Source organism: Lynx rufus, unplaced genomic scaffold (genome assembly GCF_022079265.1).
Source record: "Lynx rufus isolate CCGP_SWC_20201006 ecotype Redwood Valley unplaced genomic scaffold, mLynRuf1.p SCAF_1, whole genome shotgun sequence".
NCBI classification, from domain to species: Eukaryota; Metazoa; Chordata; class Mammalia; order Carnivora; family Felidae; genus Lynx; species Lynx rufus.
In genome coordinates, this window is record NW_025814823.1 from 7,766,480 (window position 1) to 7,785,903 (window position 19,424).

Consider the following 19,424-nt stretch of genomic DNA (forward strand, 5'->3'; position numbering starts at 1 on the left):
AACCATTTTCTACAGTGTAGTCATACAGGGTAATTTATTACTGGGGATTTAGTTTGGTTATTGGAACTTTGTTAAAATTATTAGTAAGCTAGGTTTACCCAGTTCCCTATTCAGTAGGAATCTACTGAATTAGTAGATTCTACTGATTAGTTTCCCTACATTGACCTGGAAAGACTAACGCTAGAATAATCAGATTGTTCTGTGAGAAGAGTGTCCTTCACCCCAAATTCTTTCAAATTCCTTTCTTTCATAACGGTTTGTGGCTTGGTTTGTATTTGCTTTCAAATAGTGATGGTCAACATCTATGCCACTCGATAGCATAAACATTTATTTTTCTCCTCCCAGCTTCTTGTATTATGCAGGTAATTTTGGTGATGGCATTCTCCGTTTTCTGATTGTGGCTGTTGCTCTATTTAGCATCTTGGTTGTTGGTACCAAAAAGAGGAGACTTTAACCTCTCTGTTTATTTTCAACGAATTTCTTGTGTTCTAAGAACGGTGCCATTACAAAGTGTAGTTAGCAATATAGAGAAGAGAGGATTAAGGCACAGTTCTTCCCTACAAAGACACAGTTTAAATTGTGTAGTACTTGGAACAAAATATAAAGTACAAAATGATGGGAATAATTATAAAATATGGGTATCAAGAAAATTTTTTTATAGGATAAGAAGATTTTTCATAAGGCCAAATTGTAATTTACTATGAGGATGGGGGTTAGAGAATTTGGTGTTGGCAAGGAGGATTGTTGATTAATGTCCCAGAGGAGGAGGCAGCTTTGGAGACTTGGGGATACATGAAGCAACATGGAGTTGAATCTTTAGGTGAATTGAAGAGAAGGGCTCCTGGGTGACTCAGTCGGTTAAGGGTCCGACTTTGGCTCAGGTCATGATCTCATGGTTCCGTGAGTTTGAGCCCCGCGTCGGACTCTGTGCTGACAGTTCAGAGCCTGGAGCCTGCTTAAGATTCTGTGTCCCCTTCTCTCTCTGCCCCTCTCTTATTCACGCTCTGTCTCTGTCTCTCAAAAATAAATAAATGTTAAAAAAAAAAAATAGATGAGGAGAATCATCATCATTATGTCTCCCTATCTATGAACATGGACTATCTCTCCATTTCTTTCCTTTCTCCAGGTCTCCTTTAACATCTTTCCACAAAGTTTTACTATTTTCTGCGTTTAGGTCTTAACATATATTTTGTTGGGTATTCTGAGACACTTTGTAGTATTATGATTGGTGTCTTTAAAAAATGCAGTTTTTCTAATTGATCATTTTTAGTGTGTAGGTAATGCATGTTTGTATGTTGGTTTGGTATTTCTAATATTTTATAGATTCTTATATGTGGACAATTACTTGCAAATAATGATAGTTTTATCTCTTCCTTTGCAGTCTTTTTTTAAAATTAAAAAAAAAATTTTTTTATTTACATTCAAGTTAGCATATAGTGCAACAATGATTTCAGGAGTAGATTCCTTAATGCCCCTAGCCTCCCCTAGCACCCCACAACCCCTCCAGTAAACCTCTGTTAATTCTCCATATTTAAGAGTCTCTTTATGTTTTGTTCCCCTTCCTGTTTCTATATTATTTTTGCTTCCCTTCCCTTGTGTTCATCTGTTCTGTGTCTTAAAGTCCTCATATGAGTGAAGTCATATGATATTTGTCTTTCTCTGACTGACTACTTTCGCTTAGCATAATACTCTCTAGTTCCATCCACATAGTTGCAAATGGCAAGATTTCATTCTTTTTGATTGCTGAGTAATACTCCATTGTGTGTGTGTATATATATATATATATATATATATATATATATATACACACCACATCTTCTTTATCCATTCATCCGTCGGTGGACACTTGGGCTTTCCATACTTTGGCTATTGCTGATAGTGCTGCTATAAACATTGGGGTGCATGTGTCCCTTGGAAACAGCACACCTATATCCCTTGGAAAAATACCTAGTAGTGCAATTGCTGGGTCATAGGGTAGTTCTATTTTTAATTTTTTGAGGCGCCTCCATACTGTTTTCCAGAGTGGCTGCACCAGTTTGCATTCCCACCAGCAGTGCAAGAGAGAGCCTCTTTCTCCGCATCCTCGCCAACATCTGTTGTTGCCTGAGTTAATGTGAGCCATTCTGACAGGTGGGAGGTGGTGTGTCATTGTGGTTTTGATTTGTATTTCCCTGATGATGAGTGATGTTGAGCATTTTTTCATGTGTTGTTTGGCCATCTGGATGTCTTCCTTGGAGAAGTGTCTATTCATGTGTTTTGCCCATTTCTTCACTGGATTATTTGTTTTTTGGGTGTTGAGTTTGATAAGTTCTTTATAGATTATGGAGACTAACCCTTTATCTGATATGTCGTTTGCAAACATCTTCTCCCATTCTATCGGTTGCCTTTTAGTTTTGTGGAGTGTTTCCTTCGCTGTGCAGAAGCTTTTTATTCTGATGAGGTCTCAGCAGTTCATTTTTGCTTTTGTTTCCCTTACCTCTGTAGATGTGTTGAGTAAGAAATTGCTGCGGCCAAGATCAAAGAGGTTTTTTGCCTGCTTTTTCCTTGAGGATTTTGATGGCTTCTTGTCTTACATTTAGGTCTTTCATCCATTTTGAGTCTATTTTTGTGTATGGTGTAAGAAAGTGAGTGGTCCAGGTTCATTCTTCTGCATGTCGCTGTCCAGTTTCCTCAGCACCACTTGCTGAAGAGACTGTCTTTATTCCATTGGATATCCTTTGCTGCTTTCTCAAAGATTACTTGGCCATACGATTGTGGGTCCATTTCTGGGTTCTCTGTTCTGTTCAGTTGATCTGAGTGTCTTGTTTTTGTGTCATCCTTTGCAGTCTTTTTTGTGTTTTGTTGCATTGGCTAAGGCTTTTAATATGATATTATATAGGAGTTGTCATAATTGACATTTTTGTCATATTCTATATTTAAAAGGAATGTTTCTAATGTTTTCATATTTAGGGAGAGTTCATTCCTGGCACCTCAGATGCATTTGTATCTGAAAGGACATCTTTTTTTTTTTTTTTTTCTTCTTAAACTTCTCTGAAAGAAAAAAATAATTACTTTTGTTTTTTCCTGGAAAGGGTTTAAAAGTAACCTTTCTCAACATTTACTCATGAGGCATTTATTCAGTGACTCCTGTGGGCCAAAAAGCTGAGCAAGACAAATATAGCCACTTTTATGGAGTTCACAGTTTTTTATTTTTCATTTTATGACTTTGTTTGAAGTATTTACCGTTATCATGTCAATTAAAAAGTTTCAGTTGACAGATATTGCCAAATTGTTTTCCAAAAGAGATTTTAACAACTGATACTAAAGTGTAACAGTATTTATATGCCACCCATCTTTTTACTAATTGTCTTAATAAACTTTTTAATCTTTGCCAATCTGAGAAGAGGCCAGTAAAGAGGCTGGTTTTAATTTGCCTCTCTTTAATTGTCAGTGAATATGAGCATCTTTTTAAATATTTGAGGCATTTAATTAAGTTTCTTGTCTACAAACTGGCTAGTAGTGTCATTTTTCTTTTTTCTTTTGGTTGCTTTCTATTTTCTTAATTTTAAGGACTATATTAAGCAAATTAGCCCTTTTTTAAATGTTGGAAATATCTTTTTTTGCTGTTGTGTAGGAAATTTATTTTTGAGGAAGTCAAATTGATTAAAATTCTCTTTTGACTTTTGCATTTTGTGTTTTCATAATATTTTAAAAAATATTCTTTGAGGTACTTTTCTTTTTAAACTCTTTAAATATTCAGTCAGAATATTTGCCTGAAAAACGAAAAGACCACTTGCTTTTATCTATTTTATCTAAATAGCCATCTTTGCTTATATCTGGATTCATTCTGTCATTTTGTGACAGCTAGTAAGTTGTCTTATCTGACTGCTGTCCTCACCTCCCCTCAAGTTTGAAATGCCAGCTTTATCTTACTTCTTCATATGTATTTGAGGTCCAGTTTTGTGCCTGTTCTATTGTATTGACCCACTATTGATATGAACCTTTAGCAAACATTTTCATTACTGTAGCTTTTATCACCTTTTACTATCTTTGCTCTTATATCACACTTTATTCTTTCTACTTTTTCTTAATTCCTCCTCTGTACTGAATATTCTTTAATAATTTTCCTGGCTATTCTCAGTGTTTATTTTTCCACATAGATATAATTGGTTTGGCTAATTAAAAAATTATTTATATTGAGCTAGCATTATGTTTTTAGATCAGTTAAGGGTAGTATTGAAGTCTCTATAACAAATAGGTACAGGTATTTATTTCCTTTTGTTCAGTTTACCTTTTGTTTCTGTTAGTAGAGTTTTAATCTCTTCTTTATATAAGCCCTGTACATTTCTAGTTCGTGTAGACCTGGATTTTTATGTTTTGTTGCGTGTTGAGGTATAAACCACGTATCGTGAAATTCACCCTTTCAGGATGTACAGTTCAGTGGTTTTTAGCGTATCCACAATCGTGTAGCCATTATCACTATCTAGTTCCACATTTCCTCACTTTACCTCAAAGGAAACTTCATACCTGTAGTAGTTACTCCCCATTTTCCCCATCCCTAGCCCTTGGAAAGCACTGATCTACTTTAGGTCTTTATGGATTTGCTGTTCTGGGCATTTCATAGAAATAGAATCATTAAATAAGTGGCCTTTTGCGTCTGGCTTCTTTCACTTACCGATGTTTTCAGGGTTCATCCATGTTATAGCACGTATCAGATTTTCCCCCTTTTTATGGGTGAATAATATCCCATGGTATGGATGGATCTGATTTTATTTACACATTTATCAGTTGATAGACATTTGGGTTTTGTCTCTTTTTTGACTGTTATGCATAATGCTGCTACGAACATGCATGTACCACTGTTTGCAGGAACATATGTTGTAAATTCTTTTTGGTAGCATACTTAGGAGTGGAGTTGCTGGGTCATATTATAACTATGCTTAACCATTTGAAGCGCTACCAGACTGTTGCCCAAAGTGACTACATGACATTGCCTTCCCACCAGCAGTGTTTGAGGATTTCAGTTTTTCCATTTGCTTGCTAATACTTGCTACTGTCTTGTTTTTATTATAATCATCCTAGTGGTATGAGTGGTTTTGTGGTTGTGATTTGTATGTCTCTAATGACTAATGATGTTGAGCTTCTTTTTATGTGCTTCTTTGCCGTTTTTTAAAGTTCATTTATTTTAAGAGAGAGTGCGAGCGCTTGTGCGTGGGGGAGGCGGGCAGAGAGAGCGAGAGAGAGAATCCCAAGCAGGCTCCACACCCTGAGTGCAGAGCCCAATGCAGGGTTCAGACTCACCCACCGTGAGATCATGACCTGAGCTGGAATCAAGAGTTGGACATTTAACCGACTGAGCCGTCTAGGCACTCCCTTATCTGCCATTTGTGTGTCTTCTTTGGAAAAATGTCTATTCAGATCCTTTGCTCATTCTTAAATGTAGTTATTTGTTTTTATTGTTGAGTCATGAGAGTTCCTTATATATTGTGCATATGAGCCCATTATTGAATATGAGTTGTAAATATTTTAATTGATAGTTTACTGCGGAGTGCAAAAAATTTTCAATTTTGATGAAATCCAGTTTACTTTTGATTCTTTTGGTTATGTGTGCTTTAGGTGTCCTATTTTAAGAAACCATTGCTTAGCTGAAGATCCTGAAGGTTTATGCTTGTTTTCTTAGAGTTTCATAGTTTAGCTCCTGTGTTTAGGTTATTGGTCCATTTTGAGGTAATTTTTATATATGGTGTGAGGTAGAGGTTGGATGTTTTATATTATGTTTCTGTTTTGTGTAGTTGTCACCCCTAGAATTTTACCATGCTTGCTTTTACTAAGTATGAAATTGTGGAAGAGGAAGGAGGTAAAGATATTATTATGAGGATTTTTAATGACTTTGTTTCTTTCTGCCCTTTTTTAATGTTATAATTCCTAGAATCTTAATTATACTTTGACTTTAATCTATCTCAGATTAATTGTTCTTCTTTCGCTGTCAGTGCTTATTCAGATTTACCCATATAATTTGATATTCTATTGTTTTAGGGAGAAGGAGTTACCTCTATACTGAGTTAATCATTTTATTGTTCTTTCACCAAGGAGATGTGAGAGATAAAAATGTCTTCATTGTCCCCCTCATTTGCAAACTGTGTATAAACTTTAATATGACCATTCATTTGGGGTGCTTGGATGGCTCAGTCGGTTGGGCGTCTGACTTTGGCTCAAGTCATGATCTCGCCGTTCGTGAGTTTGAGCCCTGCATCGGGCTCTGTGCTGACAGCTTGGAGCCTGGAGCCTGCTTTGGATTCTGTGTCTCCCTCTCTCTCTCTCTGCCTCACCCCGCCCCCCCCTTTCAAAAATAAAATAAAATATATGACCATTCATTTTCCTTCCTTTGATTATATTATTTCATTGTTTAATGTTGCTGTTGCTGATGCAGGTTTAATGTTGCTGATGTCATTGTTTTTTGGGAGTTTTTCATTTTGTTTTTAGATAGTTTGTCTTTTTTCTGGTAGCTTTTTAGATTTGTCTCTTTATCTTTGTCACTCTACAATTTCAGTTGACTGACAGATTTGTTTTTACTTACTCTGTGTAGATCTCTTGCTCAGGATTTCTTCAATTAGGATTTATATGGTAAATGAATTCTTGAAAATCACAAATCTTGTCTTTGAATATTGCTTTGTCTCCCCAATATTCTTTCTTTTTTTTCTCCAGGAAATTTGCCTTCTCATTCTACCTTTTGTGTCTCCTAACTACTTTTTCATATTTTCCAAGTTTTATTTGTAGGCAATTTCCTCAGTTTCTTCTCTGGTTTATCTTTTCTCTCTTTGATTGTGTCTACTTTGCCATTTAACTCATTTGTTGAGTTTTTCCCCCCCTTCAATTTCAGTGATTATATTTTTTACTCTTCAAGAGTCTAGTTCTCTTTAAGAACAAATGTCCTGTTTTTTCATGTTTGTCATTTCTTTCATGTCCTTAATCATTTTAGTTGTTTTATTTCTTTTACAGGGTTCTGTTTTCTGAGATTCCTTTTTCTCAGGGAATTAATTCTCAAGTATATTGTGCATTCCAGCTCTTTGAGAGTTCTTCTAAGTGGGATTGTTTTTCTGGGGGGGCAGATCTTGTGTATTCTGGTTGTAGAAGCACTCATCAAAAACAGTTGGTGTTTGCTTCATGCAGACGTCCAGTGCCGGTGCAAGTTTCATGTGAATTTCTCACTGGGATTCCTATCACATGAAGTCTGCTGGAAATTTTCCCTCTTACACCTGTGCATGATACAGGCATTGGGTTCTTTTCTCTGGACACCACCCCGGTCTGCTCCTTTCCTTCATCTCTCTCTTCCACAAGCAAGCTTACTTTTTTTTTTTTTTTTTTTTTTTTTTTTTTTTTTGGCTTCTGTTGGCCAGTAGGTAGAAAGTTTTCTCCTCCTACATTCACTGGTGTTGCAGCTTTTCTAGACTCCTTGGCTTCACACTGGGATTTGGGTTCCGTCCCCCATGTTTTATGGGCTGAAGGCCATATTTCATATTCTCCTGTGGGCATTAAAGCCTCAGTTAGAGACTATATCTGGCCCAAGGTTTTTTCCTCAGACTTTTCGCAGTATAACCTCTTAATTCCAGATTTTTCTTTCATTTCTTGTTCTTGGAGTTCTTTGTTGTTGTTCTTTTGACCTTAGGTATATTTTAAATTTGGGTTGTATTTTACCTTGTAGTTCTGTGTATTCACAGTTTCGGTAGGGGTTAAAGGGACGGTATCATGTTAGTGGAATCTGATTTCCCAGAAACGATATTGCCCTAACTGGTTGTTTGTATTTAGGAATGCTGTTCATTTAGTATACGTTAATATTGTAATTACATTTACTGTAATGAATTCTCTCATTATTTACAAGAGTCTTTTTGTTGGTTTTCTTGTGTTTTTTCCAAGTATAGAATCATGTCATCCAAAAACACTGATAGTTTGACTCCGTAAAGTAGCCTTGAAGTTTTTTATATTAGTTCTTCTATTTTGTTAATTGTTCTGGTTAACTCCTCTGGTGAGCGAGCATTTCCGTATGGTTTCCTCACTTTTATTTGAATTGGGATACATTTAAGAAAAGATGTTTTTTAAATGTTCTGAAGCAATTAATTTGACAGGTCCGACTCAAGTATCACAGTTTGCATTTAACCTAATGAATTATAGTGCATAGGTATTGTATATGATGTCACCAAATTGTCATTCTAAGAATAAATTATAAAAAGTAACACAAAACATAAATACAAAAATGAAATGTTTCTGAATCATCTTTTTTTTTTAAGTACAAATTTCCATTCTTCCATATTGTCTCTTAATGGTATCCTCAGTGGTTTCTATATTTGCTTAAGCGTTCTGGTGATCGAGTACCGGTTAACAGCAAGGCACTGGTGTGGGAATTACTACAAGTAGGCCTTCCCCCTGTATATGGAAAGAGCGAACTTCTAAAGGAGTATTTACATGTGAGAGAGATGAAATCAAACCTGTTCGTTTTCATTCATCTTTACTTTTAACTACTCATTTCTGGAGTATGGTTCCACTCCTTTGTGCTGTTTGTAATTTAGTCTTGTATATGGGCAGTTGGTAGTGAGTGAGTTGTGGCTATTGTCTTCATAGGAAAGTACAGAATACCTCTCTTCGAGCAGCTATGTGCATATTGTACTCAGTTCTTTAACATGTTTGTAAAATATTCTGGTGGCACAAAGCTGTGCCTTATGTGGCTAGGTTTGATGTTTCGGTAATTTGGGGTTCATTTCATTTCTAGCTTCCTATGCATTTAAATATCCTGTTAACCCCTATGGGTGGTGGTACTTCATAGTGTACATGCTTTCTTTTGAATGTATTCAAATAACTTAGCTGCCTCAGCTCAGATACGTGAAGGCAAATGTCAGTGTTGTAACTTTGTTTTAGAACAGCTACAGCATTGACAATTTCATGGAAAGCTGGCTACTTATAACTTCTAAATTCTGTGCATGAATTTCCTTCTTAATTGACCACAGATTGTTTTTGGTAATCTTTCCCCATGTATTGAGCCTTAAGGAGATAGTGTACCTTCTGTCTCACTTACACACCTACTTTGGTGTCAAGATTTTTCCCTTCACCCCGTGCTGCACCTCCGCCACCCCATGTGGCTTATGTAGTTGCTCATGTTACTACTACAAGTAATGGACCCCTTTCTACCCTCTAGTACAGGACTTAGGAACCGGGCGACCGTAGAGCATATTGACTAAGAGCGCAGGCTTTGGAATCGAATAGATTGGAGTTTGAGTCTTGATTCTTTTGTTTAACAACCTGTATTTGTCCTTAGAATAAGTTTAAAAACTTTTTTAATGTTAGTTTCCTTTGCAGTGAGGTGAATATGACATACCTACCTCACAGGGTTGTTGTGAGGGTTGAACAAACTGATGTATATGAAGTACGTTTATTAGTGCCTGCCCCGTGGAAAGTGCTCAAGAAATGGTAGCTGTATTTCTTGCTGCTATTTAACTTAAAGGTAGTAAACACAGTTCGCTTATCTTTGATGACTTGGCCAATTTTATCTTGGAAAGACTTGGAATACTAGCTTAGGAAAACTCTTAAATGCATTTCATATTAGGTAAGTGGGGAGTATTTATCTTTCAAAGATAGTTAAATAATTCAATTTTTTGCTGTATGGATTAACCTGCAATTCGATGTGTAATACAGAGTTAAGAAAACACAGAGAACTCTGGAACAGTTTTTTTAAAAAAATAAGCTTATATCTTAATATAGTAGCTTGGTTTCCTTATAAATACTGGTTTTTTTAAACGGGGGTTTAGATTTTTAGCGTTTCCCTTAGATACATTTAAGACACGCTTGAGAATGCCCGGCCTATTTTCATGTCAGTGCAGTAGACATTGTATTATAGCGGTACGACTGTCCCATTTGGAGTTTGGAGACCTGGCTTTGAGTCTTGGCTTTGCTGTTGACTTTGCACAAATGTCACACTGGTCAAGTCAGAACCTCTTCATGTCTGACTTCTGTACTGTGGTGCTTGTAACTTGACCTGCCTCGCCTTCCTAACTCATTTAGTTGCTCAGAAAATCAGAATAATTACCTTAAGGCTCTTTAGAAAGTGGAAAGGGCTATCCCGAGTAGAGATAAGTGTTATCTCAGTTCTCACCTTATTTTTGTCCACCTACATCTGTCCAAAAAACAGTGTTGGTGTTTTATGAATTTCTCAAAATTGAAATTCATGTCCCTGTTAATCATATTTCTCTGACAAGAGGCATTTTGGTAAACTTTTTTCTTGCATTGTGAGGTGGCATATTACTTTAAAGGTGTGTGTTTTAGTTAACTCCCCATGGCCACAAAGTAGTTCGGGGAGTAAGCTGAGTTTTTTAAAAAGTGTACCTATAGCTCTAGAAATTCTTTTCAGTCTCTGCTCAGAACTGATCACCTCCATTAAGCCTTTGATTGATTCTACCTGGTTTTAATTAACTTGCATTCCATCTGCATTTATGCATGTAGTTTGCAGTATGTTAATTTACAGTGGAGTGTTTTTGTAAGTCATTTTATGTCTTTTACATGTGACCTGGACTTGTTTTCTCGGCTAGTTGGAATCTCCTGAAGGGTTACGACAATTGTCCTTTCCCTTTCTTCACATTAGAATCCTAATAGAGGATGCCCTACATACAATGATTTCTTCTAGTTGTGTTTGCATAAAACTTCCACTAAAATCCAGTGGCATCATTTGACCTAATATTACAGGGTACACATCTGCAGAAATTTTCATTTGTTTTAGTGTATGCCTATTTAGAGTTAAAAGACAAAAGGCATAAAAACAGTGTACTGCTTGATTCAAAAATAATAGTGTGTAAGCTGCCATGTACTTCAGCTGAGACTAGACTTCATTGTTTTGCTTTTTCAAACCATTCTGTTAACTGTATTTGGCCAAAAGAAATCTAGTAAATCTCATTAAATAGTTTGATTTTTAAAACTATACTACTGGAGGATAAGGTGGTATTTGTGTTAATAGCCATAGTTTTAAATGATTCTTTGCCAAAAAGGAATTGAGCCCTTGATGAAAGAAAGGCTTTTATTAAAGGCTTATAAGAAGGCTTTTTGAGAGTCCCAGTTGCTTATGTCTCATTTTTCCATAAAATTAATTTGTTAAATTACCGATGATTCTTACTATTGAAGTTTCTCATGTAAACCTTGATATGGAGGAGACTATTCTTGCAATAAATTTCCTAGCTTATTTGGAAATGGCTGTGTTTGAAAAAAAGAAACGTCTTTACACTTGCTTTCATCAGAGCTTTCTCTAAAACAAACCAAGATAAAATCATGGCTTTTATTTTTGCACTTAAAGAATTTGCTAAAGAGGATGTTTCTTCCAAATGAATGTTTGCATTTTATTTTCCAGACCTTTTTCTCTAAAACCAGTTTTTGCTCCTAAGAAACATTTTTACGTCTTCTTCAGGAATGTCCTTGTCTGCCGGATCTTCTCCTCTTCATTCTCCCAAGATCACTCCACATACTTCTCCTGCGCCCAGAAGAAGAAGTCACACTCCAAATCCAGCAAATTACATGGTGCCTTCTAGTGCCTCTACATCTGTTAATAATCCTGTTTCTCAGACTCCATCTTCTGGTCAGGTGATCCAAAAGGAAACTGTCGGTGGGACGACTTACTTCTATACAGACACAACCCCAGCACCTTTGACTGGAATGGTATGTCTACATGACGGGAGAAGTGAGAGTAGTCTTACAGCAGTTCCTTCTTGATAATGAGATTAGTGAGGAGGTTCCCCCCCCCCCCCCCCCGCCCCTTGCATCTTTTTATTGTGATGTGAAAACGTATTTACTTTTCTAACTTAGACGATGATCCTGACCTCTTCTCATCTCTTCAAAGTAAACTTTCTGTATTAATAATAACTCCAGTTTAGACAGAACCGGGTTTAATCACAAATCAGACTATATTCTGGCTCTAGTTGAGTACTTTATGGCACGTTTGCTCATGGGGTTACCTTGTACTGGTGCTAGCTGGAGTTGATGTTTGCTGCGTTTGTTTGTAGGTGTACGTAGTTTTACCTCTGGTAAGAACTTGGAGAAAGTAGATGGTTTCTTACGGTAGTCACTAAAAACAAACTGATGATAAACTCTTGCTTCAGGTGAGGCAATGATTTAATCTCTAGATCTCTGGATAGTGGAGGACACATGATGATAAGGGGCTTCCAGTGTGGGTTATTGGTAAGGAAGGAGGAAGCCCAGCGGGGGAAACCCTGATCGTGGATGAAGAAAGAGCTACCAAAGGAAGGCAGAGGGAGAGAGGGGAAAGGGCAAAGAGGGAAGTGTCGTCATGTTCCATAAATTGTATCTCTTTGCTTCATTCTGGCTATGTCAAAAAATTGTTTTTTAACTGGTATGGTGAAATAAGTAGTGGATGAAGAGCTTGTGAGTTCGAAAGCCAAGTTCCATTAAGGTGGGAGAACTGATCTCAATGGTAGACATTTGACATAATTACAGAGCATAGGTTTCGATGAAAAGTATGCTTGGATTTTAGTAAGCAGATTTTGATCTCACAAGTTAAACTAATGGCTTATTTTGATTAATGGTTTACTAAAAGGCAATTTGAAAGGAAAGATGACAGAGTTCTTTTATGTTTTTTTAAGAGTCCCTCCCGGTCCTGCCATTGTTTTGTGACTTTTGAATCTTAGTACCTCTGAGACCATTTCCCCAGTTGTAAATGGGGATAATAATTTAGTGAAAACATTTATAGAAGTACTTGTAAATTATGTAAAATGTTTCAAAAACTAATAAATAGCTAATAGTCTTGTTCTGTTTTGTTTTGTTTTTGGTCAGAGATCTTTCAAAAATTATCACAGAACAGCTTGCCGAACAGAAGGTCAAATAATTGAGGTAGAGTAGAGACTTTCCTTGGTTCTTTCAAGTAAGAATTCCATCAATGTGTTACCTTTTTTGGGGGTTTATTATAATTATTTACATTTTTATTATAGCATATTTGTAGAAAGTTTAGTTTAATCTATAAAGAGGTTCTTTTGTCACAAAACTCAGCTGTTTTTGTAGAGATTACATAGGGCACATTTTTATGATGTTTTTACCCTTCAGACCACTGTTAGAAATGTGCTCATGGTGAACTTGAGCTAATTAAGCCAAACTGTGCTCTCTGGTGTAAGAAAACCGAGGCAAGAGAAAGGAAATCTTCTCCCTGCGGATATAGGTTAAAGGAAACCATACATACAGGTGTTGCAAAACCACTTCCTGGTTGAGATCCAGAGCAGAATAATTATCTGAGGGCAGCAGAAATCAGCTGAATTCATTTTACAAAGACGAAAAACAAAGCGTTTGTTCCAGCTTTTTAAAAAGGAAAAAGGAAAAGATAGTTTAGAATGTACGTTTATTTTGTATCAGGGGCCGGTGAAGAGGAAGGAGAGGCAGAGGCAGAAGAGAAGAAGCCAGGGGGTGGGGAAAAGTCCACTCGGAAAAATGAAAGCAAAGAGGCTTGAAGCAGATTCGGTAACTTTGCCATAGTTTTGCCCTGAAGGCATTTAAATAGACTGTTCACTCTTCCGTTCGCCTGAGCCGCGGACCAGACCCAGAGTCAGTCCGTCGGTCCGTCCTCCTCACTGTTGCAGTGTGAGGTGCTTACCAGTGTGGACGCAGCAGTCTGTCTAGGTTGGCCACGAAAAGCCCTTGCAAGGGGGTGGTTCTTTGGGGAGCCAGGGCAGGGTTACCTCATTATCTGACCGCATCCAAACACCTCTGTCACCGGCTTTCTTCTCTCTTCCCGCTGCTTTAAAAAATGCTGACGGACTACATAACCTCTTCCAAAGTGCAGCTTTGGCCTCTCCTTGGAAGTTAGGTTTTACTGTGTCCGAAGGAACGTTTCCTTTCTCGTCAGACTTTTAAATTGATTACTACAAGATTATTTGTATAAAGTGAGTTCATTCTGAAAGTGTCCCGACAACAGCTGTCCTCTAAGGTGCTTATTAGTTCACTATGATTTAAAGATGAAAACGTATCCGTTTATCTATCGCTGTCATTTAAAGCTTACAGCTTTACCGAAACAATGATAAAGCTTATCGAGTGAGAAAGGTTGGTTATTACATTTCCCCCCTCCCTGCCTTTTTTAGGTATTTCCAAACTACCACATATATCCTCCAACTGCACCTCATGTTGCCTACATGCAACCAAAAGCAAATGCACCGTCCTTCTTCATGGCCGACGAACTCCGACAGGTAGGCTTTCAGAGTTCTTGGGGGGAGTCCGTAATGGCTGTTGTGCTGTAACGACGAGCCGGAGAAAGAACAGAGCTCTTTTCAAATGAGATCATGTGATCAAACATGCTGTATGCACTAAAGCAGCTAGAATGTAGAGTGTATGAGTCCTAATTGGCATATTTATTTAAGGAAACCCGTTTTTCAAGAAAATTTGTAGATCAGTATGTGTTAGGACGTAAAACAGAATAAATAGCTACTTAAATGGGCCACCTTTTTGCACTTCGTATCCTGTGCATTGAAAGGTCTCTGAAATATATAAATTATTGAAATGGTCTCTAACCTTCAGACCACTTTTTGTTAATATCTGGAGGTTGAGAATAAGTAGTTTGGCCTAGAAATAAACCTCATTTTAAAATAGCTTAATATTGGGGCACCTGGGTGGCTGAGTCAGTTAAGCTTCCAGCTCTTGGTTTTGGCTCAGGTCATGATCTCAGTTTTGTGAGTTCGAGCCCCGTGTCCGGCTCTGTGCTGACAGCATGGAGCCTGCTTGGGATTCTCCCCCTCCCCCCACTGCCCTCTCTCGGCTCTCTCTGCCACCCCCCCCCCCTTGTGTCTCTCAAATGTAAATAAACTTTAAAAATTTTTTTAAAAAGTAATAGAGCTTAATATTTTCTATAAAGTAGGTTTTATAAAATAATTTTTTTTTTTTAGGTAAACAGCTGGGTATTATTTGATACGTAGAATTTCATTTTATACTTATAATCTCAGAAAAAAAATGTTATTTCACAGAAGTTGTACCAGTATAATGTTGATGAATAAATTATTGACGAGCTTAGGGTAGGCCTTGTCTTCAGCCACAGAGGTATAGTTACGTGCTTTGGGTCAAAGCATAGCTACTTAACCCCAACCTTAATTATGGGCAGGTCTCTCCAGGCCTGGAATTTAGATGTTTTATCGTTATTAGAAATGTCATTTCATGTCGTCGACATCAAAAAGTGTGCATATGAAAAAATATTAATACCTATTTACTTATAATAAGAAAATCAGATTTTAGAAGCTCTGTTTATATGTAAATATACTTGTTTTCTTTTCTTAGGAGCTGATTAACAGGCATTTAATAACAATGGCTCAAATCGACCAAGCAGATATGCCAGGTAAAATGCGAGTTGGTTCATCCTTCCTTTTAAAGGTTATTAGGATCTCGATGTACATGTTTTTATGCCTTGGGCAGCTAGTTACAATTTTATGAGTGTATTTATTTGAAATCTACTTTTGAAGAGTTCCAAGATGCCACTGACCATCTAGTCCATTTCTGTTCTCCATGTGACAGTATTCTAGTTTGTCAGAAAAGTTGGTGGTTTTAAAATTCATGGTGATTTACCTCATTGTGCATTAGAATATTGTTTCCTGAAACTTGATAAAGTATGGATACTTAAACAGACGGGGAAGGTAATTATTACTTTTGAAACTATGGTGTACCAGATAACGTGCTGATTAAATTCTTTATATGTCTTACTTTCTTCCTCATAAAAATCCTATGACATTGACACGAATACTGTCCTCTCCCTCTTACGTATGAGGAAAACTGAGGGCGAGAGGAAGGCTAAGTAATTTGCCTTTAGCACTGATGGCTAGTAATCAGCTGGTCAGTCAGGACTTAAAGTCAGGTTTTTCTGACTGTACCACAGTGTTTCTCAGAGTACATTAAAATCTCTTTGCCTAGCTTATTCTGTATATAGCAAGATTAAATATGGTATAATTTAGCAAAACTTTATAAATAATGCAGTAGGAATATATTTGCCATAGAGATAATCTCAAAGCATGTGGTTGTAATCAAGGACTCAACATAGTCTACTGTGCATTTTCTTGATTGCTAAAGAATTAAAAGGAATAATATGTAGCTCTTATGCCCTAACACCAATCTTTTCAGTTTAGATGGACAGGGAACTGATTTGTCATAACCTTTAAAGTATTCAGGTTGGAATTTTCCTTAATTATTTAACATTGTCTTTGAGTTCTTAGCTGGGATAAAAGAAGAAAAGAAAAATAAGTAGGTTTATTTTTGCCTTTCCAGTCTTTATGACCACAATCATGTATAAGTCGTATGACCAGAGGTTGGGCATAACTTGAAATTATAATAGAGCTTAGGAAATAGCTGGATACGAGATTAATATATGTCAGTTAAATTTCTGTAGGCCAGTAGCCAATAACTTAAATATAATTAAAAGAAAAGATGCTACTTACAGTGGTTTCAGGTTATCAGTAGCTAGGGAATACATGCAACAAAAGATGTGTGCGATCTCAATGGGGGAGACTTACTAAGAGATATTAAGTAAGATAAATAATTAGAGCAAAATATTATATATTAAAAAAAAATTTTTTTTAATGTTTATTTTTGACCGAGAGAGAGACAGAGCATGAGGGGGGAGGGGCAGAGAGAGGGAGACACAGAATCTGAAGCAGGCTCCAGGCTCTGAGCCGTCAGCACAGAGCCCGACGCGGGGCTCGAACTCACGGACTGTGAGATCACCTGAGCCGAAGTCAGACACTCAGCCAACCGACTGAGCCACCCAGGTGCCCCCAAAATATTATATTATAAATAGGAAGACATAATGAGTAAGATGTCAGTTTTCCTAAACTGATGTATAGATGCAGTATAATTGCAGTCAAAGCATGTGAGCTGTTTTTACTCATAATACTTCTGGCATTTACTTCATGTCCTAACGGATTATTTATTAAGGGCACAGTCTGACAAGACTACTCCCATTTCAGATGCCCGCCAAGGTGGGGTGCCCAGGCTACCCACATTCTGACCAACTACCAATTTGGGGGTTTCCATAACCACTACCACCACTCTCCCCCCACACCCCGCCGCACCAGTTCAGTAATTTGCTAGAGTGATTCACTTTAGGACCTGTTGCTGGTTTAGTGTGTAGAGGCTACATCTCAGGGACAGCCAAATGGAAGAAATGCCCAGGGCAAAGCGAGAGGGTGGGCACTTGTGTACAAAACTTTAAAAGCTTTTTATACTATAAAATATTAGCGAATAGATTTAACATATCAGTAGGGAAAGATTTCTTCTACAGGAGGCAAAGATTGCTGACTCTTAGAGAAAATACTGCTAAATTTTACTAAGTTAGAATTGAAAAGCAATCCAAAGATACCCACAGTAAAGAAAAAACCTGGAAGAAGATATTTACACAGTTGACAAAGAATATAAGAAAGACAATTCAGTAAGAGCATAAAAAACTCAACAGAAAAATGGCCAAAAGATAGGAATAGGCACGTAAAGAAAGGAAATTCACATGAGCAGTACATGTATGACGAGATGTGAACCATCACTGACAATTAGGGAAAGTTCAGGTAAGCTGCCATCTTGAAGTGCAGTCGTGTAAAGTGTTAGGATATGGGTCCACAGGCTCTCTGGTGCGTTGCTGTAGGGAGCATAAGTCGGGTGAACCTGTGATCCAGCACTTCTCCTCCTGGAAACAGGTAGACTCCTATACGTTTTCAGCCGCAAAATGTATGACGAAGTATCCATAACATTGTCACTCAAAATAGCAGAAACTTTGATCAATCCAGAGTAGCTGTGCTGCTGTCAGCTAATGGAAGGTGGTACAGCAGCTGAGAGGAAGGAAGTTCACTGAGCTGCAACAACCCAGAAGAAGATTAGTAAGTAAAGTGAGTTGCAAGAGACTATATACAGCATACTACCTTTTTACAAAGTTAACCAAAATTTATACATATATTTACATTTATGTAAATGTATGTGTATATGCTTATGTATATATTATGTGCAATGCAGCCATATAAAAAAGGAAGGAAGTGAGAGAAGGAAGGCAGAGGTTGGTAAAGAGAACCGTAATTTAGATGTAAGTTAAAGGTCTGATGAGTACTGAGTTTGCAGATGCTTATTCTGCTATTAAGAATAATTAACTACATAAAACCAGGCTTTATGTAGACACGAGCCAGTGATCTGAGTGTCACAGACTAAAGGTTATGGTTAATCCGCTTCTGTGCCCCATGTTCCACAAGGTTTAGTAAATGCTTTTTGGGGGGGGGGTCACTGCTCTAACTGATCTTTTTCATGTCTTTTGTTTACTACAATCTTCATCTCATGCTGACCCATGCATTAATATTTGGTCTTGCTGTCTTTTTTCTCTCCGTTTTCCATTTCATAGCTCATGTTCCCACCAGATTAGTACTTCTCAAGTTTGAAGTCATAATTTATTTCCTGTAGATCAGTGCTTCTGCACCAGGAGTGGTTACCCCATCACGGGTCATTTGGTCGTGTCTGGAACGGTTTTGGTTGTCACAGCTGGCGGTGGGGTGCTGCTGGCTACCGGTGGGTTGCCGAACACCCTGCAGTGCACAGACCAGTCCCTGACAACAGAGAGTGATCCAGTCTGGTATGTCAGTAGGGCCAAGGTTGAGAAACCGTAGTGAATCTCAGACATTCGATATCTTAGATTGGACCTATTATTTTATATGTCCTTCGAGGGGAGGTAGGGTTGAATAGAGCAAAGACACTAACATTTCATTTTATTTTTTATCACTGTTTTTACTATTACTTGGTGGAATTGGACCCCAGACTAAAACTTGGGGCTGACGTGAAGAATGCAGCTCTGTCCATAATCTTACACGTTGGTATCCCTAGTCTGATTTTTGATGGCCTAACAGTGATTTAGGCACCCCCTATTCCCTTTATTCATACTTAATTTTATGTATTTGTTAAGTTGAGCTGGAAACGAAGAGCAAAACGACAGTGAGTATTCCTATCAGTGGAAACATTCGGTTTTTTAAGGTTAATATCAGGCTGCATACGATCATTTCAGGGTAGACTGGGAAATGTAGTGTTCAAAGATGACTTTCGGAAACAAGGTAACGCCATATGTACAGACATCAAAATGAACGTTTTGAAGATTTTATTTAAGTCGTGAGGGAGCCGGTTGTAGGACCTGTTACTACTAGCTCAGGGGTATCGAAATGCGTGTGCAAACTGGCTTTTCCACGGAGGAGGCAGGCGTTCTTCTGCAGTGCTGCCAGTTACCTGTGTGCAGTTTACAGAGGTGCAAAATACCTTCCGTGGCATCAGAATCAGACATCGAAAAGCCATCCATTGGATACTCCGTGGTCTTCCACTGAAGCACGATTTTTTCCACCCCGTGACGCAGAGAATTCAACAAGCCTTGCTTGAAAGGGCACACAGGGACAAAGGAGTTAGTACAATTTTTAGCTGATTGTGAC

The 19,424-nt window shown here is 37.6% G+C and overlaps 1 protein-coding gene across 5 annotated transcripts in view; it reads left to right on the forward strand.

Moving 5' to 3' along the window:
* The window catches only part of PAN3 (poly(A) specific ribonuclease subunit PAN3), a 134,816-nt gene that overhangs the window by 85,340 nt on the left and 30,052 nt on the right, over positions 1 to 19,424 (forward strand). For 3 of the 5 annotated variants that reach the window (XM_047078176.1, XM_047078184.1, XM_047078193.1), the window contains 4 exons: positions 11,420 to 11,667; positions 12,799 to 12,855; positions 14,091 to 14,195; positions 15,274 to 15,331. In XM_047078176.1, coding sequence (XP_046934132.1) covers positions 11,420 to 11,667; positions 12,799 to 12,855; positions 14,091 to 14,195; positions 15,274 to 15,331 — 468 coding nt within the window. The remainder of the gene's footprint in view (positions 1 to 11,419; positions 11,668 to 12,798; positions 12,856 to 14,090; positions 14,196 to 15,273; positions 15,332 to 19,424) is intronic. The other 2 variants (XM_047078185.1, XM_047078202.1) reach the window with 1 other exon arrangement.